This window comes from Synchiropus splendidus, chromosome 2, assembly GCF_027744825.2.
Source record: "Synchiropus splendidus isolate RoL2022-P1 chromosome 2, RoL_Sspl_1.0, whole genome shotgun sequence".
NCBI lineage: Eukaryota > Metazoa > Chordata > Actinopteri > Syngnathiformes > Callionymidae > Synchiropus > Synchiropus splendidus.
Genome location: NC_071335.1, coordinates 12,557,977 through 12,584,998, shown reverse-complemented (window position 1 = coordinate 12,584,998; position 27,022 = coordinate 12,557,977). Strand labels below are relative to the sequence as shown.

The following is a 27,022-nucleotide window of genomic DNA, read 5'->3' as shown; positions in this document are numbered from 1 at the left end:
GTCCATTGACCTTATATGTAAAACAGCAGTGTTGCACTCCTTTGCACCTTTGATGTTTATTCACACTGTGGCACTGACTATGAAATGAGCTGCAAACAAAATGTTTAAGCACAATAAATTACGTTTAACTCGGCTACAACAATGTCTCTGGGCTGCCCCCTTCTGGTTAGGCTATGCATTTTTTAAAACTTTTTTTGTTATTTTTATGAGCAAATAACACTTGAAATTTTAAGAACTTTTTTTTTTTTTTTTTTTTACAACATTTACAGCCACAAAAAGATGAAATTAGTCAATGAATCTGGGCTGGAAGGTACTGCTAGTTAGTTGTGAGCGTTATAGTAAGTAACAAATAAATGTGTGATATAACTCATGCTCAGACTTATGCTTCGACTTCTCTGTCTTGATTGTGACTCGGTCTCGGACCCTCTAAGTCTTGGCTCTGGATGCTTGTTGATGGCATCCGTTGACGTGTATGGACGATAATGCTGGATGCCCAGACTTTAACAATATAGTCCATGTATTGTTTGCATTTCCTGAGTTGACATTGGTGGCCCCCGGCTTCGAGTCTGACACGTGTTAACAAAATAAGCATCAACGCACACCCAACACTGAACCATAAATCTCAGTTTAATCATTCAACCACCTGGTCATCATTTCAAGCTCAGCATCTGTACACACGCAGAGGTTCTGCTCAAATTCATACATCTATTCATGTACAATGGTCACCTCCACTAAACATTCACACCGTAATGTGGATAAATGTGAGCACTGCCATCTGTAGAATATCTAACACGTGAGTTAACAACAGCCACATAAAATCTCAATTAAATAAGTCGGAACAATGAATTAAATTAGGATAAAATCCAAATCCAATACACTTCTGGTATATTGTATTTTTTCTGCTGTTCCTACAGAAATATAAATGGTAGAAAAACGCATACTGTTTCTAATGGATTCCATATCTTGGTCAGAATGTTTGACGTCAGTAGAACAGCGGGTTGGTCTTTGGGCCACTGTGAAAAGGGTCTGTTTCGAGTTGGAAAAGTGGGAAGGAGCTGCAAAGGCACTTGTGAGATCCAGTCAGTCAGTTCTTCTCTCAGAAGAGTCGATCATCTCTCCAGTCTGGAGGGGTTTCTGAAGTGCTGGGAGGACTGGGGGGTCTACATGATGGAGCAGCACTGGCAGGCTTTTGTCTGTCTGGGCTTTGTCTCTTTCTTGATGGGTCTCGTCTCGCCGTGGATCTCTGTGCTGATGTCGTCTGGTTCCACCTCCAGTGTGCTGTGCTCCTTGGCATGTGAGAGCAGCGGCTTCTGCTCCTCAGCCGCCGGCGCTGACCTGTGGTTTGCTTGGGCGTCGGACAGGGGAACCTCCTGGAACTGCCCAGACGGGCTCTCAGACTCCTGAGTTGTCGTCGCGCCAAGTTCCACTTGCTGCTTAGGTTCCTGCTCTGACGGCAGAATACAAGGCTGCACCTCAGAGTAGACTGGCACCGGGGCCACTGGGGCGCCTTCTGCAGGTTCTTCCTCGGACAGTATGAGCACTGACTCCTGAGGGTCATTACCGTTGAGCTCCCTTGATCCACTGTCATGTCCGTCCAGTTTCACGGGTCCTGTCTCATCAGCGGGTTCCACTTTTTCCTCTGACTCTTCCTCACGCTTCACCGCCGTCTGTACGGCTTCAGACTCAAAGACTAGACTCTCTTCTGACCGTAGAATGTCCACCTCTGAATCATCCTCTTCGTCCGTGATGATGACACACTCCGCCCTCATCACCATCATCTCCTCTTCCTCGCCGTCGCTGTCAATGCTTGGACCAGCACCGGAGCTGGAGGTGAGACTTTCACCTTGTCTGCTGGCTGTGATCTGAATGTATGGAAGCGTTGACGCATCCTTGATGTCCAGAGTTGCTCCTCCATTTGTGACGACCACTGTGGTGTCTTCATGAAAATGTCTGGTGGCTGGAAAAATTGGCAGAAAAGATGAACATGTGTACCAATGAATGCCATTTTAAAACCTTGCTTTTTCTACTCTCCTTTGGGATTGAGATGTCACCGATGCTTCTTATCAAATGAAATGAAGTTGGCCCAGTATCTTGCCTTGGTCGGGCCACAGACATTAGATGGAGGTCATCATGCTCATCCTGACCTTTCTTTACACCTCAAACTGTGACACACTGTGTCTTCCATCTGACCCCGCTAAACCCTTTTAGCAATTTCACATGGTTTTGATGGCGACTGTGACCGGAGCTGCATGAACACTGCCTGCCGATAGGTCCTGACTCAAACAGCTGGGCTTGTTTTCACAATTGCCCAGGGTCTATTTTCACTCTCCTCATTTCTAGTAACGGTATGTTGCAACACTACCAGAGCCACAACAAAAGAAAGATATTTTGAAAGAAGTCGTGACCTTAAATTGATCCTCAAAAAGCCACCAATTGGAATTTAGCGCAAATGTAGAATCATGTTTGTCGTTCATCATTTTCCCCCACAGCCAGTCAGCCTCCACCACCTAAACCAGTCTGGATCATCCTCCCAGTTCACATACAACCTCTTCCTCCGCCACATACATGAACCTCATTGTTGCAATTCTCTTTGACTTTTTCTACATCGCCAATACACTGCACTTCATGCAAAACTTCCTCTCCTCTACACGTGTCAAAACCAACAGGCATTTTGTCTCCAGACTCGTCTCCCTGAGCTGCCCTTCTGGTGTATCCGTCTCAACTCTTGTCCTTCACCCAAATGAAAACCTGAGCATCTTCAACTCTGCCACTTCAGCCTCAGGCTCTGTGTCTTTGTGTCAGAGCTAATGTCTCTGCACCATACACCACCATGGCAGATCTCAATACTGTCCTGCAACAGATCATGTGTTCTTGAAGTAGAAAGAAAGATGACACCACATTAGGTCTTTAGTTTGACTTTAGTCAGTGTTGTTTTATGAGAAAGGCTCTTCACAAAGACGTCACTGACAAGCTAACACTTCACTTTCATCTCAGTTTCAATCTTCAAGGTTCTGGCTCCAACACTGCAGGGCATGGCGAGTCCAAAACAGAACCTCATTCCTCATAGCTCTTAGCCTCAGGGTGGTTAAGCTTTTGAGTGTCCTTGAAAAATCACACGTTCAGCACTTTGTGCTCCACCGTCATACATAAATGTAGCACTTTCAAGTGTTCACCGCGCCGCATGAGGGCTTGAGAACCCGGTATGCTGCTGTCACTTCCTCCTTGATCATACTAATGTACAGGAGTTAATATGAGAGTCACATCGTGGCTCAGCAAGGTATATGAGCGGTCATAACACAAGAAGAGAAGAACAATATAGAAAAGATGGAAGCGTGTACCAATGAATGCCATTTTAAAACCTTGCTTTTTCTACTCTCCTCTGGATTGAGATGTCACCGATGCTTCTTATCAAATGAAATGAAGTTGGCCCAGTATCTTGCCTTGGTCGGGCCACAGACATTAGATGGAGGTCATCATGCTCATCCTGACCTTTCTTTACGCCTCAAACTGTGACACTCTGTGTCTTCCATCTGACCCCGCTAAACTCTTTTAGCAATTTCACAGGGTTTGGATGGCAACTGTGACCCGAGCTGCCTGAACACTGTTTGCTGATAGGTCCTGACTCAAACAGCTGGGCTTGTTTTCAAAAAATGTTGAAGTCTCTCTCTCCACTGTACAGTGAACAGCACACTCTCAGACACATAGGGGCCTTTGACCTTGGGGCCCGCACAGAGGGATGGCAAATCCTGTGAACATTTGTCCAAATAAAGAGATGCCAAAAAACAATGTTAATAATCCAACCAGAGATTTCCAACACGCAGGGATCCAGAATCTCAGTCAGGGCAGTCCTTAACATTAGCTTCCTTCCGGTGGCATCACATGCCCTTTTTTACGAGATACCTGGTAAACTTAAGAGGTTCATGGATGTGCAGATATGTGTATTGGAGCTAGCTGTATTTTTGATTTGATATCACTGGAATGTGCAACTTGTTATTCCAGCTGACTGAAGTGAGAGGCAACTTTCTTTTGCTGCACTCGTCATTTTTCAGTTGAAGCTCGAGGGACCTATAGGAAGGAACATATATCATGAGTCGACACAAAAACTCACCTGATCCCGTCGCCTCTCCATTGTGCACAGCAGCAGTGACTCGGCCCATATCTGAGGAAAAATGACTTTGTAATAACTGCAACACGATATCATAAATCCCATCAAGACCACATCAAATGTTCGACCGAAGTCACCTTCAGTGCCAGAACGGTGCAAAATCCCATAAAAGCTATTTCATGCTGCAGCATCCAACATTTCACAGAGGAGACGCGGCTGACATCAAATGCATTAATAATCAATCTGTAGTGGTGTAATTACGGCGTTCGGAGCACAGGTGCAGCAAAGAGCCGGAACAGCAGACAGGATCTCGACGTGATTAAACACTTAAAAACAGATCTGACACAAGTGAGATTGTTGAAGAGAGCAGGCAGATGGATGCCTGGCTGGCCAGACTGCCTGTGTGCTGTTACTGCGGAGTCAAGCGTGTCCTTTTGTCCCCTCACTACGACAGCCTGGTCTCCTAAATCAGATTCTTCAACGTGAAAACAAATGTCACATGATGAAGAAACGCTTATTCTCCTAATATTGGTTTCAAATCAGGAAAAAGTTGGAGCCTGTCTCACAAATAAGTTGCTCATGCTAGAGCATGTTTATTTTTATCAGAGGATCCAAATGCTTTTGACAGCCATAATGTTCGGGCACCATATGATTCCTCACTTTTCATTGGTTTTACACTGCATTAGATAGTACTGTCTGAGGAGGTAGAACCAATTTTGGATATGTCTAAAGCCGATGTTGCCATTAATAAAAACACAAGAGGTACCACTTACCTAGTTGCTCCCTTGCAGAGTTTACTTTCTCCTGTCACAACGAATAAGACAAAATTAATGTGTGGAATGTAAACATCAAGTAAAGTCTTTATCAACTACAAGCCAGTCGGCACAACTCCATGCAGACCAGTGGTTCTCCAGGTCAGTTACAGCTTAGAACAGAAAGATACACCTCACATCAACTGTGTTTAAAACATCTGGACACTAACTATAATAGTTTCTTCACGGCTTCTGCAACTATCTTTCCAGCTTCAACTAATAAGTCAGTCGCACCTGTATTTCAAACATGATATAAACAGTGAAATAACAAGGAGAAATAGATATGAGGCGAACCGTTCTATCTCTGAAGACGTGGGTCTCCATTGTCATGCCTGTCAACGAGACACTGTCCTGTGCCCAATGCTGTCTGATTCAATTTAAGGCTGCACACAGTGCTCACATACCCGAGTCCAACTTGTCTCGGTTCTACCCTGACGCAGGTGACAAGTGTAAAGGGGAGGAAGCTCCTTGTCTTCTTTCCATCACCTATTTGACTCTGAGAGTCTGACTGACTTGTTGAGGGATGGAGTTATTCATTTTAACTTTTGACGTTGTGATGTTTTAAGACAGGTCATTTCTTGCACTCAACCTTCCACCAGGATTTTTTTGCCTGTCATTTAGTTATTACCAGGGTTCTCCCCAGGATTTTTTCATAGCATTCAGAGTCTCTTCATCGCCATGATCATTTACATGCAGTGTAACCCTTGTGTCCCTTGAAACCTCTTAAATACACACAATATAAGATCTGCACACTTCATTACTTAATCCTAAGTAGTCCATATCTTTGTTTTTGTTATGATAGGTGGATGTGGTTTTTCTGCCACATCTGCCATGTGAGTACTGTAGGTGGATTGATTTCATCCAAATGAAGTCAGGTGAACACTCAATAAGAGATTTGCTGAGGCTGAACGTACAAGACGAAGTACATCAACGATCAGTCATCGTTCTTGGCCCGAGCGATATCACAAAAGGTGTTAGAAAAGGATTTCTTTTCGCCAGATATCAAGTGTCAGTCATGTCTAATCTGCCCACAGACCTGGCACCAACACATTTCGGCACAACATTCACGTCAAATATGAATTCACTTCAGTCACTGAATGAGGAACTAAATCATCTGGGATGGCTTTACAAAAGGAATGCACATCTGAGCGGCCTGAATTAGTGGCATGTATACAGGATTTACATAGCTGAACAAGGTACTTCAATGGAGGAGGGGCTTTGTGTCATGTTGCAGTGTTGTAGCATGTTTTGCTTTCATTGTTATTTAAATCCTGTTCGCTAACCACTATAAATGAAAGCATAGCTGCAAAGACGTCCAATGCAAGTGTCAATTTTGTCAGTTTATTGATTTTATTAAAACTCTGTTCATCAATTTTACTAATAATTTAATGTAATAGAACACCATATATCCATAAACACAATACATAGTGAGCATACAGCGCTAACTCTCTTATGGTTTCCGATAATATGGTACTTAAAATGCTGACGACACAATTTTGACTTGAAATATTACAACTCAGTATGAGTTACAGGGGAAACAGACTTGTTTTTGCACCAATATCAGCAGCAGAAGACATGCAGTTTACTAAACATAATACAACAACCAGAGTCTCCCTTGTGCACTTGTGAATGCTAGTGGCAGGAGGTGATCACAGGTACACTTTGTGAAAACCTATGTATTTTGGATTCCAACTGACTCACAACACAATAAAAGTTTATGTATTTATTGGCAGTAGTAGTAGTCACTGACTGACAGTCTCACACCTACCTGCATACACACTCACAATAAGACACAAGCTTAGTTTGATATCACATCTGAAACTCACAACTGGAATAAGACAAACTCTGAATCGATTTGTTTGACAAATCACAGAGAGGCACTGTGAGACACGCAACAGTGTGAAACGTGAGATGACGCAGCAACTGTCTGCATCATGTTGACTCTCGTCAAATGTTCGTGTTACTGTCTCATTTAAATTGAACATGGATAACTGACGGTTAGAATGTAGTCATGCCAGAGAAACAGAAGCGGGACTGCCTCTCTTGTGACCTCCCCAATGAAAGGGAGAAGAAAAAAGCATTCCTCACACTGCCTTTAGAAGTGCTCATGATTACAGTCGGCTCCTTTGAACAATGTTCCGCATTACAGCTACATTATGAGAGAGTTCAATTATTCATGACACACTGGAAGAATATCTGGTGGGTTTAGTGTGCAACAATGATGCCGATGATGGTGAGGAAGATGATGATGAAGCATGTCCTCAACATTTTCACATGTCCAAAAGTGTGTATTTCTCACCATGTGGCTGTCTTCTTTATGTCCCCTTATGTTCTGTTCCAACCGCTGAGTTGCAGAAGACAATCTAGACCAATATTGGAACATCACATTGTTAAAAAAAGTTCATCGATCCAGCATAGACATAGCAAATGAGCCAAACACCAGCTCTATATTACTCAAACTGCACCTGTGTTTGTCCATCTGCTGCGCTGGGGACCCCCAAAAAGGGGAGAGGGGGCTCTGGGCTGCGGGAGAAGTTGGTGGAGATGGTGCGACTTCCATCAGCCACTGGTCCCTGAGAGACTTCCTCTGAACAGATAAGAAGAAATAGCAGAGTGGCCTGTCAGGAAATGAAACCACACTAACAATATAATATTAATATCCATTAGTCGCCAAAGGAGTTTAATACTATCAATAATTCACCTTGGCTCATGAAAGCAATCCTATCTTCAGTAAAAAGCTAATCGTCTGACAAATGCTGAGCTGCAAGAAACCGTTTCAAGTAGGAATGAATTGAGGAGATGTATTAGTCACAGTAACGTGAGCGCACACACAAACACAACCACACCTATCGACATGGGATAAATGCTTATTTGAACACGTTCACACAGGATTAGGCCTCTGGATGGCGTGATGATGATTTTAAACAGAATCTTTTGACAGCGGTGCTTCACAAAGCGCATTCATAATTCTATGCTTTACATTAGAAAAGAGGCAGAAACAAAAGGCAGCCACGTACACAGCAGGTGACAGCCTTGGTCCTCTGTATATAGAGTTAGCTTGTCTAGTGTCACTTCTTTATGTTTGACCAGTGAAGGTGTTTAACTGTCCTCAAACACAGCGTCTATGAATAGAAGGCAATAAAGCTCCTTCTGGCTTCCTCTGAGGCCCTGTGGGGTTCCTGGAGGCGGCTCGGAGATGCCCATCAGTTTCTGAAATGGAGTATGTGTCGAGAAGAGGCCCTTGAGCTTCTCCACATCCCGCCAAATTACTGCGCCATGAGAGCGGCTGCTGCACATGCTGATCCCCTCAGTAAATGTGGCTGAAATGCTGATGGCTTTTCAACGCAGGTCATGATGAAAATTCAAATGTTAAGACACACATATTCACTGGTCTGATAGCGTCCATGTCCGTGGAATTGCATTTTCGAAAATAAAACGTTTACTTTTTGAGAAAGAACCTTGGTTTGGATTCAGAGGTGAAACCTTGTGTGACCCACTTCACATCTGCTTACTTCCTCTATACCAGGTGACGTCTCTGTCAACAGCTACAGAGATGGAATGGTATTTACACCTCTCAAATCCTGTTAGTCGGTGGCTTCCTTTCCAAATACGAGTCCAACAAAAACATCAGTGTATTTTCCCCAGCAGAGAAGAACAAGAGCCACTCTGTTGCTCACGGTGATTTGGGCTGCCCGGACACAACCCCGTTTTTAACATTCCTACAGGTCAGGAGCAGCTTCCTTCAAGCAGACCTTTTTACCCTCCCTGAGGTTGACGTTGATGTCAGAGCTGATGAATGTACAGCAAGACGGGTTCTAGTTGCATCTTACAGGGGGATTTAAATCGGTCAAACTGCTAGATGGCTTGTAGGTGATGTTAGCTTTCATTTCAACACAATGCTCGGGACCTGCATGCACACAAACACTGGGTAGTCAAACTGGAGCAATTTCTGGAATGTGCCTTTGAGCAATGCAACAATGCAAAGACATAGACCTTGTTTTTTTTACAGTTGTCGGGAAATGAATTGGCTGGGACCTCAAAGATTAATTTTGATTCATCAATTACAGACAAAAATAATGAATTAATCTGAAGACCAGACGCATCACATTATACAACGTGATGTCACAACCAAAACGATGAAGGAGACGAAATAAAATGTGTGTAAAATAAAAATGGAAAATTGAAGTTCATTTCAAAAACTCTAGAATAGAAGCACAAAGAAATGTTGTTCTGAACACTGAACAACAGAGAAGAGTTCGCTCTTCACTGGAGCCGCCTGATGTTTATAGAGATTCAACTCAAATTTGTTCATTCTGAAATCAAAGCTGATATTCCAAGTGATATCAGTGAAGATAAATGAGGGTTACGCTCAAAAAGAGGCAGCTTTCATGAGGGCAGCATATGTTTCAGACCTTGAGCTGATGAAGTCTTATTTTCTCATCTTCCATCTCTCGCCTGATTCTGTCCTCTTCCTCTTGCAGCCGTCGCCTCTCCTGAAGAGTGTGAAGGAAAAAAAATGATGTAATTCCACAGACAAACGGAAGAGACAACTGGGAGTAGAAAGAACAGATAGAAACATGGTGGTAAAACTGGGACACCTGGAATTTCATCTGACACAAACTAGCATCAAAGATGACAGAAAATAATCTTAATCCCCAAATCCACAAAGGATTGTCATGAAAGAAGAGGTGTATGACACGTGACACATAGGGACTTTTCATGTCAAAGCCTTCTAGAGTATCTAGAGCTTTATCTGAGTACAGTAGTGGATGGGTTTGGACAAACTAGAACACGTGCGCCTGTTTGCTCACTCTAAAAACGGACGGTGATTTATCAAGATGGCACACAGCGGTTTGGGACTGTCATCGAGGAAAAGGAGGATATAGAGATGAAAATGTAAAATACATTCACCTCCCGCTCTCTGATTTATTACGCCAATAAAAGTATGTTAACGAAATGCATCTTTATTTGGTGCTTGCTAACTGTTACCATGCAATACTGTGCACACTTGGGTGCTGACAAGAAATCCTGTGTCAAATATATATTTATTTATCAAAAGAGTACTCCATTCTTGGTTGACACAAAAAGGTCCAGCACTTTCTTGCATGCACAATGTAACATTTGAACTCTGTGGCTGTGTGTTTGTGCTGACGGTTGTGTGGATGTTTTGTCCCAGTGACAAATTGACGCTGACATCTATTTATAAATGTCATGTATTATAGGTGGCCACGAGTGATGGGTAGATGAGGTATTATGAAACAGTATTGCAGGGTTGATGATACAGTGTCATAATTTTCAGAGGCCACTAGATGGTGCTCCTTGTTTAGGAATGATCTGAGGTTTAATTAAATTAGTTGTCCAAGTCCAAACATACAGCAGCTCGAGTCATCATGTGGCCTCTGAAAATGAGGACACTGTTTCATGAAACCTCATCAACCCATCACTATTATTTTTAACACTTGTGGTGCTGTCCTTTGTCCTGAGATGTGCCTCGTGGCTCCATGCACTCAGGCCTTATCCAAACTCATCCTGCTACAAACTAGGAAACATGCACTCTCAGATTTAAGAAAAAGAGGCTCCTGTTACACATCATAAACTCAGTCAAACGGATGCAAACCACCATTCCGTCTAAATAGAACGCGCAAACAGGGATGCTAGTAAATCTGCCCGCGCATGGATGTGTGTGCGTGTGTGTGCGTGTGTGTACTCACAGCGATAGCCTCCAGTCGTCGTTTGTATTTCTCCACCTCATCCATGTCGGAACCTGTGACATAATAAGACAAATATGTGTGTTGTAGAGTCAACAAATATCCTTCATCGAGTGGAGAAAAAACACAAGAAGTGAAAAAACTTGTTTGTCTCTGCAAGTTTAGAGGTTAAAAAAAAAAAAACAGGATCAAACTGCATTTACTTGTCAGTCCCCAAACGCCGCGTGTCCCAAACTTGCAACATCAGAGGATTTAGATGCAGCCGGCGACTGGCATCACAACATCAGAGGCAGGAATTTCTGCCGCCGCGCCGCTATTGAAGCTTATTTGGACAATGGGACGGTGAGAAGTAGCCTTTGTTCTTGTCCCTGTTTGGCACTCTGCATAAACTCCACCCACATGACATATTTGACTTTTTTGTTCACCATGACGAGGCCTGTGGCATCCCTCATTAGCGACAGTGACGTTTGTTTTTCCGATATATGACACCAAAAGGAAAATATTTGAGCTGCTCTTCGTTCGGAGAAGCAGGACTTGAAGTGTGTTTTAGACACCATCTTCCTGGGACTCACACTTATAGGTGGCAGTCAGCAACATCTTTTTAAGAAAATGGTTTCAGGATTCAGCTAGCATTATTTAGCATTCTCATTTAGCAGCTCACCATCATGAAGTTAGTCAGAAACATACGGAGCCCCTAAGGGGACATGACAACAACAAAAAACTACTGTGACGTTCTGGGTTTATGCTACGGTTCCTTAAAGAGTTCAATGGTGACAAGTGAGTGAGGGTGGAGTGAGATGCTGGCTGGGGGTTTCTGTTTTCTGGAGACCACTATACAGTGTTTGAGTGAAATAAAAGAAGAAACTAAACTGCAGAACCACTGTTTTCGTCTACTACCAACAGACGCTACAATACTTTTGCAAGATCACACGCTGTTCAAATGTATTGATCTGCTGCGAGAAGTAGAGGAGTCATGGAGGATGACCTGACACTGATTTCAAAACCATGCTTGCGATGAAGCACGGGCAGTATGTCCTCATATTTTAGTCCAATTTCGAAATAAAATTCAATGAAAGTTTCTCACAGATGTTGACTCGCCATTGTTGGAAGGAGTTACGACGTCACTTCAAACCAGTATTGCGAGATCTCACAATATCATGTCCCCAAAGTCATGTGCCCTTAGGGGCTCCGTAGAAAGATGTGATGATCAAAAAGCATTTTTTTTAAAAGTAAGACACAGACCCAAATTTAAAATCAAATGTCAATTTCTTTGGCATAGATTTTGGGTGTTGTCTCTTTGACAAAACTCAATGAAATCCCGCCACTGCCCATTAAACGTAGGTGCCAAAATAAAAATCATTAACCGTCAAAAGGAATGAAATAGGATTTTGTATTAAATCCACAGGAAACAGATTTAATTGGGTCTCTAGGTCTAAATAAGATGGAGGAGATGGATAAACATCAAGTATTGTTGGGACTTTGCCACAGCTTACAGTGTAAGCCTCCGTAGAGAGTGGCGGCTCACGTCTCATCAGGGCTCCTGCAGAACGCTGAGAATAGCAGCCAGAGATAAACAAGCAAACACGGAGGCTTTGATGAGGAGGTATAGAGGGGCTCCCCATAGACACGCAGCAGCGTCGATAATTAGCCTCAACACCGGAGGACAGCCAGACGATCCTGAAGTTAAGTCAGAGTCAGTGAAGATGCCATGAAAAGAGGTGAAGCATTTCCCTAGAGATTAAGGATTGCACTGACTGAGTCAACAAATGGGAAAGTATGTCACGCAAGAGAATAACAACATTCAAACCAGGAAAACTATATTTCAACAGAAAACTCTTTTTTTGTTTTTACACACTTTTAACAAAAATTATACCCCTCCAATGAAAATGAAGACTAGTTTCATAAAATGTGGACTGTACACAACGAAACTTAAAACCAGCAACAAAAGATGACGATTTGGATTTACAATCCTGACATCTACATGGATACTGAGACACTCCGGAGCACAGTAATTGAGGCTTCCATGGCCTGCGCACAGATGCATCTTGACATAATTGTTCATTATCGACTCTTCAACGAAAGGGCTGCAGGTTCGTTCGCTCAAGCCTCAACCATTTGGCAGACATAATTGAAGTGTTGGACTAGTACATAATTGTTGTATTGTGAGGAGAAGACAAGGTCGCTTCTCTACACGGATGTGCGGCAGAACCATCAACCTTTGGTCAAGAGGCTTTAACAGGTCAATGTTTGCTTAACATTTTAGCTAACAGAGATAATGGTTGACAAAGTCCCACCCCCCCAAACAAAAAAATCGACTGGAGACTGGACGTTTTCAGCAGTACTTAGTGAAACACCATACTCTCATTGATTTGGAACATTGAACTTGAAATGCATTTGAGAAGCAGTGTCATCATAATGTCCTTTTGATGACTCGAACTTGTGGTTCAAATTGCATCAAGTTCTCAAACAAAGTGACATTTCCTCACACATTACATACATGGTAAAACTGATTTGAATACGCACCTTCTTCCCTGACAGTTATTCAAATTATGTTTCTAAAACACTCTCTACTACTTTTAAGTTAAATGTATCGAACATAGCCAGATGAACAGTTGCACTGTGATGTTTTAGCAAAATCTCCACAACATTTATCTGGTTACTGACAATAGAAATCAGCTGGAACTACTGTAGATAGAGAGCTAATCTCTTAGAGGCCTCAAGATGACAAGCTCATAAAGCATAAAGCAACAGTGCAATTATGAGTACTCTACTTCTAACAAGCAGATTAAGGATAGTTAAGAAGACAAAGATTTTTTTTCCCCACTCCAATCTGACTTTAGAAATTAAGTATTATTAAAAGCAGGGAAATAAAAACCTTTAATTTAGAGATTATCATGATTATTCTTACTGTTTTTAGTATTATTACTATTATTAATAATATTATTAATAATAATTTTGAGGCTCAGGGGATCTAATCAAAAAGACCACAATCATGTATGTATATTACATGTAACGTCTACAGTCCATTTCCAGGGCAAGGAGTGATGCAAAGGCACGTAATGTTACCACCATACTTATAAATAAAGTGGTGTTGGAACTGTGAATCACTCATTTACAGCGCTCTCAGCAACCGCTCATGAGTCTGTGGGAGATCAAGGTTGTCATCAGGCTACTGGCCTCAGAATGACATATACTTAAGCCTCGGCCAAACATTTACTGAGATGAAAGTGTTCGAGTAATAACAGCCACTAGGTATAACGCGTTGCGAAACAGCTGTAGGTCTCATGGGGGCGAAGGGGACGGAGTCATTAAAAGGCCACCCAGTGACATTTTGTTTTTCGATAATGATGCAATAATGCTGCCTTCAGCCTCGTATCTCCCCCCTGCTTTCAAGTCTCTCTTCCACTCATAGTGAGGGAGTGATTCTAGCGGTGAGGGGTGTGGAGAGCCCGGTGACTTCAACCAATTGTATTCTTACATCAAAACAGTATGATGTGTATCCATTTAAACTTTACTAAAATACAGATATTTAACTTCTATATCCGAATAATTAAAATCAGTGCAGAGGGTTTAATAATTCACTCTCAGTGGTGCGTCCTCAGATGAATTATTAATAAAGTGCAAGAAGCTAGTCAGGTGTTTTCCCACTGCTACTAACACTTGTATCCGAACAAACCCTTAATAAAAGTAGTCATATTAGTTCACTAACTCACCTTGCAAAATGACACTGTCCTTGTACTAAAACAATAGTTATTTTCTATTCATTAAAAAAGTGGATACTTCTTTATGGTCAGACCTGGCTTTTGACCAAAGTATGCTTTATCATTGACATTCCTAGTGTTCCTTGACAGGATTTCTGGTGCGGTTCTGTCCACACAATCTTTTCACTCTTGATGTCCTTTGTCTGTTTCTAGCTTAGCCCATCCCATCTGGTTCGCTCCATTATTGTGAGCATGACACTTGGTGCTTCAACTGGTGTTAGTCATTGTTAGTCAAGTGCAACAGCAGCATTGATTCATAGCAGCCAGTATTGTTTGCAAAACTGGAATATGTCCTATCCTTTCAGACAAAAGGAGGATTGTATGAACTCAAAATATCTCTCTTTTACATGTGTCAGGAAAAGGAAGTGCACAATCATGCGTGTCCTCCAGACAGAAAGTGCAATCAAGAGGACCGTGATCTTCGAACCTGCACTTCCTTTGTCGTCACAGAGCCCAGCTCGGGAAGAGCTCACACTGTGAACAGCAAAACAAAATCTGAGACACAGGTTCATTCGGGGACGGGCAAAAACCGAAGAGGCAATCACTCTCAAGCTGAAGGGATGGACCCAGCGAACTGCTGTGGAGTGCTTTTTCATCAACTATTGATTTTCAGTTGTTTTACAGACTCTGCTGCACCACATGCTTTATTGGGGATGGATATCCTGCTCATATAGATGAAAATAAATCACAAGACACACAATGGACAAGTGCGCATATTTGCGTATAACAGTGTTCACTTCATATTTAGATGAATATTGGACATGTTCATTTTGGGTGATAAAGCTATAAACTTTGTTTAATTGAAAACATACAACCAAACTCACCAAACTCCTCCTTTCGATTGCTGCATGCTTAGCCACTAAATCTAGATGTGTGAAAGCATTGTGTGTCTAACATCATCGAGCTAATAGAATCGTGGCCTTGGGAGTGTGTCAGGGATTACCAACGTTAACATCCACTACAGCTTCTCTCAGTAGAAATTGTGATGGGGCTGGATGGAAATCAAACAAATCAGTTTTGAGGGACGAGTGGCAGCAAAGTTCACAGGGAGTGAACACGGAAGACTACGCCATTCAACGCCTTTAGCTAGGCCACAAAACATAGCATTGCAGGATGGTTTACTTGGATTTTAGAGAGCAGTTGTTCTGTACTGGTTGCCTCACAAATAAGTTTCATTAGGGAGCAGGATGTGGATGTAAGTTATTTTGGACTGCAGTCTATGTTCAGGAATAAACTGTGAAATGCAATGATCCCCGTGCCTAATTCCTCCTAAATCATTGAATGTGGAAAAAAGTGGACATGAACAGCAGTCCGTCCTCAAAACCAACATGAAATGTTGTCGCTAGCAACCAGCTCCCATTATTAGCAGTCTTTTTTTATACAAATCACATCTTTCTGTGAAAGCGCGTCTTGAGGTCTGTACCTTCTCAGATAAGGAAGACAAGGAGAATCTAAATTTGGCAGTTGGAGGAACTCCGCTTTTTACTTTTTAGAGACATTAGCAGTAAACATGACTTGTTTTGTATTACGTTCGCAAGAGTCACCAAAATCAGCTGTAAAATCAGACAACTAGACTGAACCAACTGTTCTTAAAAAAACTTTTATTCTGCCATCTTTCATCACCATCATGAAGCATTAAAATAGTCTGAGCTCTCAAAAGATTTCTATTTTAAGGCAACTGAATTTACCTTTCAACACCCAATTTTCAGTTGGCTCACTGGGCTTCTCTGAGAAGTAGAATATTCATCGAGCATAACATTAATTCAGCATCTGCAAAACACAGGCTCACAACCAGAACATGCGAAGTGCACACAGAAAGATACCATCAGGCAGAAATAGAACCTGCTACTTTCTTGCTGAGAGGCAGCAGCCTCATCTCCTGCTCAAGAATGACAGGAAAACACTTCTCTATATAATAATGTTCAGAGCAGAATCTCACACTCGCATCTGGTCAAACACATTCTGATCACACATCATGTGTAATTTGACTGAAGAAAATCAGTAGCACGGTTGCTAAGCAGAGAGAGCGATTGAAAATGACAGCCATCGCAAAAACCTTGTCATGCTCTCATCGAATCAGCAAAGAGCAGCGGCAAACACTGGCGGACCCCTGAAATGGCTCAGTATGCACCGGCCATGATCTCAGTGCTGAAGATGACAGGCTCAAAAATGCACCGTGCGCCGCTGTGAAGAGTTTAATGAGCTGTCCTGTTTTCACAGATGAACGACGGTCAGATAGGAACTCACACAGCAGCACACAGGAGTCTTCTTGGCCCAGCACGATTAACATGCAGGATTATGTTGTGTCACTTGGGCTTCAAGCCTTTCCATTGTGAAGTGATTAAAGATAGATTTAACATGCAATGATGGGTAAACCTTGGGCTGCTTAACCCACATTCCATACGTTAAAGGGATCAAAAACGATCCAATAGCATGTTTAAATATAGCAGCAAGGCTATATTGTGTGACGTGACAACACAAAACACTGACATTGGAAGACTCAACCTCACTGGCATGAGAATGTGGCTTTCACATTTGAAACTGTGTGCTGGCAAAATCAATTCACATATGAATCACACAAGAATCGTAATTCTCATTTGCTACAAAATCCATTAGACAAGTCCCAAAACCTTTTTTTGTTGTTGTTGTTGTTGTTTTTTTAATGTGCAGGTCACTCCCTGCCCCTGGATGCACACAAGCACTAAAGTAAAGGCTAGAGTTTGGCGTCATTTCGGTTTCACCAAACACCTGAAAACATTAAGCTGGACATGACGTACACAGTGAGCAGTCATTGCAAAACTAAGAGCGAGCACTTGGGCAACACAACAAATGTGATAGCTCCAATTGTGAGACATCTCCCAGAGATCGCAGACACACACTGCTGTGCTTCATAGACATTACAGCCCGTAAGCTTTACCAAGAGACAAAAAGAACGGTCCCCAATAAGAACACTTTCTTCAGATTAAAAGAAAAAAACTTTAATATCTATTTGTCATTCCATCTTGCAAAGCAGATTAGATTAGATCATCATAATGAATTTTATTATAAATGTAATCGAAAAACTATTTTGAATCGCAACGTGGCTCCAAAAATTGGAATTGGACTGAATCGTGAGATATAAGATTCCCACCACTACATTTTCCTTAAAACAGTTTGGTTAGTGATTCAGTTTTATGAGAATCTAATGGCTTGTATCAGTCTAAGTTAAAGTTGAAGATCATACGAGAGGACAACAACAGTTTTACGTGGGTGATCAAGCCCACGGGCTGAGAGCGAAGCAGAGTAGAGTGCCATTGTCCAAGGGCCAAAGGCAGCGACTGGCCACCCCAGAGTATTCCGTTATCTAACTGGTATATGTCTTACAACAGGCTGTGATGAGTAATGGTAAATTTCCACTCAAGTAGGAGCAGCAGACTTTAATAAAATAAACAGGGAGCAACAGCAGATTGTGTTGGCTGATCAGTGGAGACTCTCTCAGAGTTTTGCTTTGATATACTTCTACAGTAGATAAGGGGCTACAATTCCGCCTGTCTGATCTGCCGTGTTAACATTCAACTAACTTCAGACAGACTGACCCGCCTTTTCACAGCAACTTGACAAATGGGGGAAGTTGCTTGAGTCACCAAATCACGTTGGGTGGCAACGTACAATTACAGCGTGTGTGCATGATTTTCTTGACTGAGCATGTATTTATCCTTGACTTCAGGTGACTCATAATTAGTTATGTTTAAAGAATGATGCCAATGATGACTGAAATATTCTAAACACATCTAAATCATCATTTCATACCTAAACATTTAAAGCTGAAGCATGTGCTGTGTATTTACTAAGTATAATTACCTATGTAATCCTACAGTTTGCCCAACAATATATCGTCTTTCTACAAGAGAATTGATGCGACAATATATATATATATATATATATATATATATATATATATATATATATATATATATATATAAAGACAAGGAAGCTTACAAAATGGCAGTTGTTGACAGCAGCATGATGAAAGGTTTGAGACCTCGCCATTGTGTGAAACTGAAAGTACAGATGAGCTTTTACCAACATGGTTGTTAAGAGAAGGAAACTGAACAATTCCACATATTCGTAATTTCACCACTACTGTGAATGGTCGTTCCTCAGTCTCATTAATGTCACTATCATGGACCCTACAGTTAGCACAAACACGAGAAAACAACAACTAAAATACTATTTTTTTAAGTAATTGATAGGAAATATGAAGCAAGTTATATATATTTTTTTAAATACAAGTACATAGAGCACAAAATATTCTTAGCTAGCTCTCCATTCAGACACTTTCATAAGGTTTTCACATGATCTGAAATTGAAGACACATTATATTATGCAACATGTGATTATACTGAAGCAAATAGACTGGTTTCCCTGAGGCACGGCTTAAGTAAACCTCGACCTCTGATGGGATCAACAACATGAACTCTTGATATCTCAGGCTTTATCACTGCAAGCACTGTTTTGTAGGCAGAATCAACTATTGCTGTTTCTGATAAAGGGTAAACAAGGTTTTAAACCTGGAGGTGGAATGTGAGGCTGGATTTACATGACAACACTGAGGTGGCCCAGAGGACACAGGACAAACCTGCAGTTCATCTTGGAGGCAGAAATGTTTCACAAAGAGAGAGAAAGAAATCCAATTGTCAGATGTCAAGTCAGTAAAAAAGGAGACTCATACAACTGACTTCATTTTAAGATGAAAATGTTTCCCAAAGTCCCCAAGTCCTGTGTCCTAATGCATTGTAAAATATTAAAACAATCCCTCAAACCTTGCCAGAACAAAATCTCTACAGGTGAATGATCAAGAGGAACAGCCGTGAGAAATTTCATCTGACAAGTGCAAATAAGCTTGCACATATTTACACATTCAAACATATCTATGCAAGCTGACGCCTGACACTGATCACTTGTGCAAACCAAAACCATTAATATCAGTCTTGTGGGAAGTTTTGAGGGTAACTCTAAACTGCTCTCTTTTTAAACTCCAAACCAGTAGCTCAACGATCCATCTCAACATCACAGACATTCCTATTGCAAACAGGCAGCATTCCAACAATGTAATCCTCCACAATAAACCAAAGTAGTCACTGGGCTAAAGACTAGCACATCAGACTAATGACTATATTTTTATTGTTCATAATGTGAAGAGATCAGCAGCAAAGGAAGCCACTTTAAGAGTCTCTTTGCAATCTAGGATTAACATTGGCATGTACCAGCAGGCATCTACGATAAGCTTGCAAGACTGCGTCAAACTGGTTGTAAGAGAAATCTGTTGTAATCCAGTGTCAGTTATTTTTGTGACTGTGTAATAGGTATTTATGCTCCAGGCATTGCCACTCACTCCATTCCACACACATCATAGATGATGCAAAGGAAACAATTTATGAAATTATCTTTTCAAGACCAAATACATTTAAAGCTTATTTTTTGACAGATTATCCATTACAATCACTGCTTAAGTCTATTTTATTTAGTATCATTGTGAATGGGAACAAACATTCATAGTTCTATTGATAATAAATTACTTTTTCCCCACAAAATTATACTAAATGGTGCTGCAATTGGGTTGGTCTCATCACAAATTACACAAAAAACAGACTCATCCTTAAAATCCTCTAAAATAGACTATATTGCAGGAAAATCCAGGGTCACTCTGTCATTATGCTGAAAACAGTTTGAAAGCTGATTACATAGCATTAAATAAATTGGAGATAAATACAGTAATAATGGAGTCCATTTTCAAAGCAAAATTGAAGTTTTGATTTTAGAGCTTCTTCGAGCTTGAAGACTTACTTTAGCAGAAGATCGGATGAATAATTTATCTCATCAAAACAATTCTATTTTTGTTCAAAAGTTCTATTTATCCAGAGCAGTGGTGCCACACTTTTTCAGCTTGCAAGCTACGACCAAGTCACAATGATCTACCATACCATAACAATTAAAACCATATACATAATAATTATATTGAGCATGCTTTATTGCTCTTGTTTGTTATTCAGTCTCTCTCTGCAGCATGTTCAAGTTGGTGGCAGAGACAAAACACAGTACGCACAGATTGAAAGAACAGAACAAATTTAAAGCTAGGGTATCAAAATTTCCTTTCACAAAACTCAAAGGAGGATGCTCCATGGTTGCAGTTGCATGACTGCAAGAATCCATATTACACAATGAAAATCTGTACACCGGTCTATAAGCTGCAGGAACAGCGGTGCAGTCCACGGCATGGGAAGGCCAGTCAATTCAACACCTTAAAAACAAGCGAGGATACGGAGCATGACACCTGAACTAGTCTTCAAAACAGGTGCAGCACGAACTGTTTAATGATGAAAAGAAACGCAGCAATGTTCTGAACGCGCATTAAACCGATTAAACTTTTAACCATCACATCAGACCACTGAATATTACAAGGCGTTTTATTGCCATTAAAGTGCTCAATGTTTTCACTTCTCCACTGTTCCCAGCGGACCAACTGTGAAAGCCGAGCTGCGAGGAGACAGAAGTGCCCAGGTTATACACATGAACCAAAACAGCTCCTTGGCAATTTCACTGTCCTGATGTGACGAAGCTCCATCTTGGTGGTAAGAAGCTTGTTGGCCCGTAAAAATCGTCGTGATCGACCACTGTGATTGGCTGAATGGACAGCAGAGCATCATGGAAACCTCTGGTTACGGTTTTGAATCAGAATTTCATGATGTGAAGGTAAACCAGCATGACGTGTGTGCTCGTGTATAGGCCTCTTTCTTTTATCACTTTCATTTTACGGCACACAACACAACACAATTTGAGGATAATAACTTCAGATGACTGTAAAGACTTGATCTCCAGCTTGAAGTAGACAACTTTGTAGGAGGAACGGAAATAAGTCAACAAGCTGAACAGATGGTTTTTAACATGCACTACACTTTTAGGAACCCACTATTGTAGAGTAGGCTCCTCATGCTAAAACAAACCCACACAACTTGTGTCCTGTGATATAGGACACACCGGCCTCACCTGGTCCTCTATGATTCCAGCTTGAACAGCTTTGCACCCAAGATGAAGGACTGAATAAACCTCAGGCTAATCAAGCAGACTGGTCATACTAGCTGACAAGAAGCAAGGTGCGACCAAGTGTCATATGTGGAGTGCACAAATAAGGCTTCGCCTCGGGCCTTTGCCGCTCTATATTTTCTACCCACCCAAACACGCTCTAAATAGCTTTTGAAAAATGTTGATTACAGTCGTAACAGATAATAGCATTAAACACTTTTACAATTCACTCTGCCTGTGACAAGTGGGAATTCGACTGTGGAATTCATCAGACTGTGCTCATGAGCTTCCTGTCAAGAAATCCACGTCCTTGACAAAGCATCACATAATCATTAACTAACTTAACGTTTCAAACTGTGACTGCTTCTACTACTGCAAACTAGACTGGACCAGTTTGCCTGTTTCCACTGACAAACTAGGCGGCCACTTAGACCACAGCAAAACTGCAATAAAGTTAAAAATACATCAATAAACAATCAGTTACGGTCACTCTTCTCGAGTGAGGTTCAACATGTCAGAGCAGTGTCTCATTACTGTAGTTCTGCAAAATGTGTAATTGAAATGAGACGTTCATATCACTCTCAGACGATTATTGGGATACACATGACTGGTGTATGCCCTTGGCTTCCAGACAAACATGATGGAGACTTTGAAATACTGTACATCAGAAGTCTCAAAAGTTCAGTTCAGACTAGCATGTTGCAGCAGGGCTGGAATCTCAAGCATTCTTGGGCTCTGTCATTTAGGTAAAGGACAAGGACCTGTTTTGCAAATATTAACACGAAGCCCAAACATTTTAGAATGTCCACGGTTTCATTTTTTGTGTTATGAGAATTTTTCATCTGGGTTTTACCTTTCATCGAGGTGCTATCAAAGGCAAATCAATATCATGTAATATTGAAGGTTGTCATAGTCATAATCACTTTCTCTGAGTCATAACTACTATAGTTAGCCCTAGCTTAAGGATTTGCACAAGGTTAAAGTCTTTGGCAGTTAAAATTAAGATGCTGACAAAAATGATTATTGCAGTACAAGTGCATGTCTTTTTATCAATCTGCACAAAAGAAACACAGCAGTCTTCCCAAAAACACAGAGTATGGGGGAGAAAATGGTCTTCGATTTTTGGAACCTTTACCTAAACGGTTCATCACACTGCTCCTTTTCAATCTCCAGCCCCTCCAGGAAATCTCAATATTTACAACTGCAACTATTAACACAATTTCAATCAATCCCCACAAGTTCTGCAAGGTGCTGAAATTAGGTCCAATCCCTCCGACTCTCCTTCAAATCCAACCAATCACTCAAGTCTCCTTTCGCCCACCCCTCTACACGGGACGTGCGTCAACATATACACCACCACCCAGTTGAGATAAGTCATGTGCAACGCCACTCACATTTGCACACAAACATTACCACCAACCCTGTGATTCGGACGTGAATAAATTTACTTAAATGTAGAATCAAAATAAAAAGGAGAACTCACCAGACACCTGAACACTATATGGGGCGGACATAAACAAACATGACTGACGGACGCAATGCTATTTCTGACACTACACTTCACGACCACGAGGAACATATCACCAGTCAAAGTTTTAATTCTCTGTATTAATGAACTGCTGAACTCCGGTCACCCACACACAAACATTCCCCACCTTTAACTCTCAGTCTCCGCCCTTGCAAGGAGCCCCACGACAAAACCAGTGCTTACTACACACTGCCTGCTCTTATCATCACTTTATATTTTTCATGCATTTATAATAAATTTTGTGTGTGTTCTTTGTACTTGAAATACTCGTTTCTTTTTGCAAATAAAGAATATTTAATTAAAATCATTGAGGTCTGTAACTTTTTTTAAAAGTTACAGACCTCAATGAGGTCTGTAACTTTTAAATACATTGGCAAGTTAATTTGCCAATGTATTTGCCTTATTTCCAGTCATGTTGTACCATGAGTGAACGCAACTTTGACTGCATTTTTTTTTTTTTTTTATCTGCTGCAAAATGGGGCATTTTTGGCCGCAACAATCAATTAAAGAATCTCAGTGGAATCCTTGAGGGCCTGAATATGGACTGAACTGTATGCAATGTAACAATAATGAAGTCATGTTATATAATAGATGTCATAATATGTCATGCAAGGTATTTACAATGAATTAGATGAGATTGAAACAAACATTTGTTCATTCAATAAAGATGTTTAAAAGTAATGATCTGAGTGTAACAAATTAAGAATCATGATTGTTGTTTCATTTGAATGCTCTTTCTTACTCATGATTTCAACATTCGTTCCGCACTCCAGATCTAAAAAGTCTTCTTCTAGGATTCTTATTTTAGTTTCACCCAGCCTCAACACAAAATTAAATCACTGTATTTACTACATACACATACAAGTCATATCAGTCAAGTCAATCCTCCGCTCCAAAGTATTAAAGAAACAAACATTGTTTTACAGATTTTCAGCACAGTATATGATGTTTAAAGACAAACTATTGGTCGTTTTACAACGGTGAGTTGTAGTTCATTATTTTGTTCATGAAGACATAAACACATGCTAATTGAATCAAGACATGGTGGTATGTGACCCTAAAAATAGAAAGGAAGCATAAGCAGTCTAATTTCAGGTGACAATATTGGAGTGAATAACCGGGAGACAGACAGGCAGACAGATTCGCCAGGAGCGACGTGGCACGGAGGAATTTCCCTCCTGCTGGAAATTCATCCATCATCCAGTTACAGAGGACAAGAAGTGGTGGATTTCATCACTTGGAGCTACTGCTTTGTCTCCTCCCTTTATCTCCCAGGTTTTAATCTCCCTTCATCTTGTCAGAGTTTGACTCGCTGAGCTCTTCAACTTGATATGAAAAAGATAAAACCCGTTCTGATTGTTAGTGCTGACGACCACACAGTTTCGCCTCTTTATCTAACTTTAGCAGCTATGTCGCCCACTCTCTAAAAAAAAAAGTTTTTTTTCATGTAGATTTACATAGAAATAATGCACTATGTGATATATTTAATGCAGAGATGATGAAACTTTTCTGCTGAATCGGTGCAAGCAGACTCCTCACAATAAATGGGGTCGCTGTCGGCTGGTTGTGGAGATTCTAAAAATACATTTAAGTTATTGTAATTTGAATGAGAATTCATTCATCATTATTTAGCTGAACAGTACTGTTGCCAATGCATCATTAAGTACATTCTGACAAACTCTCACCAAAATACGCAGGAGCAGAATATGAAAAATACTATTTCACTTGCGTTTTTGACAGAAGCATCTTTTGTAAGACCAGTCTCAGCTCTGAGGGAGCCACTCAACAAAACATCCCACCCTTTTAATCAGAGTGAGATGAAGACAGTGAGTGTTACCATTTGAAAAGGCCTCAGGGTTCGCCCTCCGCCAGACTGATGATGACATGTGGGGAGCCTATTTTGTCACCTGTGAGATAACCCTTGACAGATGGGATTTGAGGGTAGAAACCGAGTCTCTTTAAACCAAACCAGTGTGAATACTGCATAGCTGTGGTTAATGGTGATGAAACAGCAAGAGTTTGGGGTCGACCCGAGCTGCAACATTTAAAATCAGAATGCATTATTTGTGTCTCAGCAGCAGTGAGAAGAATCTGAAACAGTTACAGTTAAATGAAAAAAGATTTTGCTTCATCACCTCACTCTGCAGAACTAATAAAACTTTACAGGTCAGACTTAAGAGACACTTAGTAAACTCTTGAAGGAATACTCTAAATCATCTGTTTTCATAATGACATTTGCAAATTTAATGATTACACTTAAACAAAGAATTTGTGACTTGTTAATATGACTTATATTACTTATGTTAAGTACTTATGTTACTATCATACCTGAATAATAACTACTGAAACGATTACATTTCCCCTTCACTGATCTTGTGATGAAACTCATTGCATGTTTTTACAGATTAATAAACAAACCCAAACTTTGGGCGCTTTAATATCTGACCTATTATTATTGGATGATGTAATGTCATGTACAGTATATTTGGCACATACGTTCGTGTAAAACTGAGGACGGTTAAACTCAGTTTCACATCGGAATCAGGTGAAAATGAAAAGAACCGCTGGCAAGTAGTATTTTCCTTTGCCATAGAAGCTCAAGTTTACTTTCAAGAGCGCTGACAACCTAAATAATTTTTAAGTAACTTAACGCTTGAGCACACGAATAGAGATGCTAAACGGCTAAAGGTGACCGCACCACTTAGCAGCCGCGTATCAACTGGTGTCAACAAACCACGTAAACGAAACAAATCCATGGAACGATCAAAACCGGTTTTACTAAGTAATTCAGGATTCCATACCTGTTCAAACGTCCTCAAGTTGCGGCGTTGATTCCAGTTAAGTCAATAATAAGCCGGATGTAAGGTGTTAAAAGGTGAAAAAAGCTCGCTATGGTATGAATTAAGGTGAAAGACAGTTTTTTTAAATGCAGCGAAGTAGAACACCTGTGGGTCAAACAGGGAAGCTAACTGCTAACATGACCCGTCCGTGGAAAAGGTACTTCAGAAGAGAAAGCGGGAGCTGACATCTGGGATACGCCGCCGAGGAACTTCGCCAAAAGTGAGTCCGTGAGCGAGGACGTGGTTACCTGACTCCCGTCCCCGTGAGGCTCCAGTCACCGTGGGACCAGCCCTCCGCCGTGCCGCTGCCGCCTCATGTTTCCTGCTGTCTGCGCTAACACAACAAACACCTCAAGCCGTCAGGTTAGTCGTGTTTGCTGAAGTGTTCTGTTCGCACTTGCTCAAAGTCAAGTTCAACTATTAACTGAACTATTCAGTTTAAATATAGACTTTGATACTGCCTGGCTCGTTGCTGTGACACATTCTAACTGCGTTTTCACCGGTCAATTCTCCTCTATTCTTGAGGTCTCTGGAACGGTCAGCTGTAGTAAGAGGTTCATCCATTCATGAATTCATTCATTCGCAGTTCATCCTTATCAACTTGCAACAAGCGTTTTTTGGCAAAGACAGTGAAACAATTAGTGGAGTTGGTATGGTTGTATTATAAATTTTATATTCACCACCCAAGAAACTGAATGAAAGTTTGCTACTGCGTTTTCGGAGGTCTACGGTTCGCTATATATTGTCTGTATTTTGAGAAGGGACAGTGCATAATAAATAAAAATGTTTGGCTTACTGTAGGAGAAAAGAGTTATACAACTGTGCTTCCAAACAAATGTGCATGTTTCTTTTCTTTTTTTATTGTAACATTTGTAACAAGCACTTGATACAATCAAGTAGATAATACAGCTGTATCGTATAGTAATATAAGTATAGTATAGTAGTAGTAATTAGAAGTATGGTGGTATTAGAGCGGAGTACAAGAGTATGTTTTTGTTCCAATTCAAATTAATCCATATAATCTTAGATTCTTAGTTAATGCATTTTATGTTTTGTTGCTTAGTCAAATCTATGATGAGAACATTTTATTTATTTGAATATGCAGCAGTCATTAGTTTTTGATATTACTGCCAGTGTGAAAAACAGGATTGTAGATTAAAACTGTATTTTGAGTTTGAGCAGTAGTGAACAACAAGGGTTGGTTGC

General features: G+C 40.9%; 1 protein-coding gene across 2 annotated transcripts; it reads right to left on the bottom strand.

Annotated features, from left to right (window-relative positions):
* Positions 1-609: 609 nt before the first annotated feature.
* On the bottom strand, positions 610-26,214 carry LOC128754435 (paralemmin-1-like). 2 transcript variants are annotated; one of them, XM_053857050.1, is made up of 8 exons: positions 26,065-26,214; positions 10,629-10,681; positions 9,330-9,410; positions 7,383-7,504; positions 7,217-7,280; positions 4,879-4,909; positions 4,109-4,159; positions 610-1,957 (listed from the first exon to the last, which is right to left on the bottom strand). In XM_053857050.1, exons 2-8 carry the CDS (start codon positions 10,671-10,673, stop codon positions 1,161-1,163), a joined length of 1,191 nt encoding a protein of 396 aa, XP_053713025.1. In that variant the 5' UTR covers positions 10,674-10,681; positions 26,065-26,214; the 3' UTR covers positions 610-1,160. The 2 variants fall into 2 exon arrangements, with proteins under 2 accessions (XP_053713025.1, XP_053713026.1); XM_053857051.1 differs by lacking the exon at positions 26,065-26,214 and adding an exon at positions 25,778-26,054.
* Between the last annotated feature and the right edge of the window lie 808 nt (positions 26,215-27,022).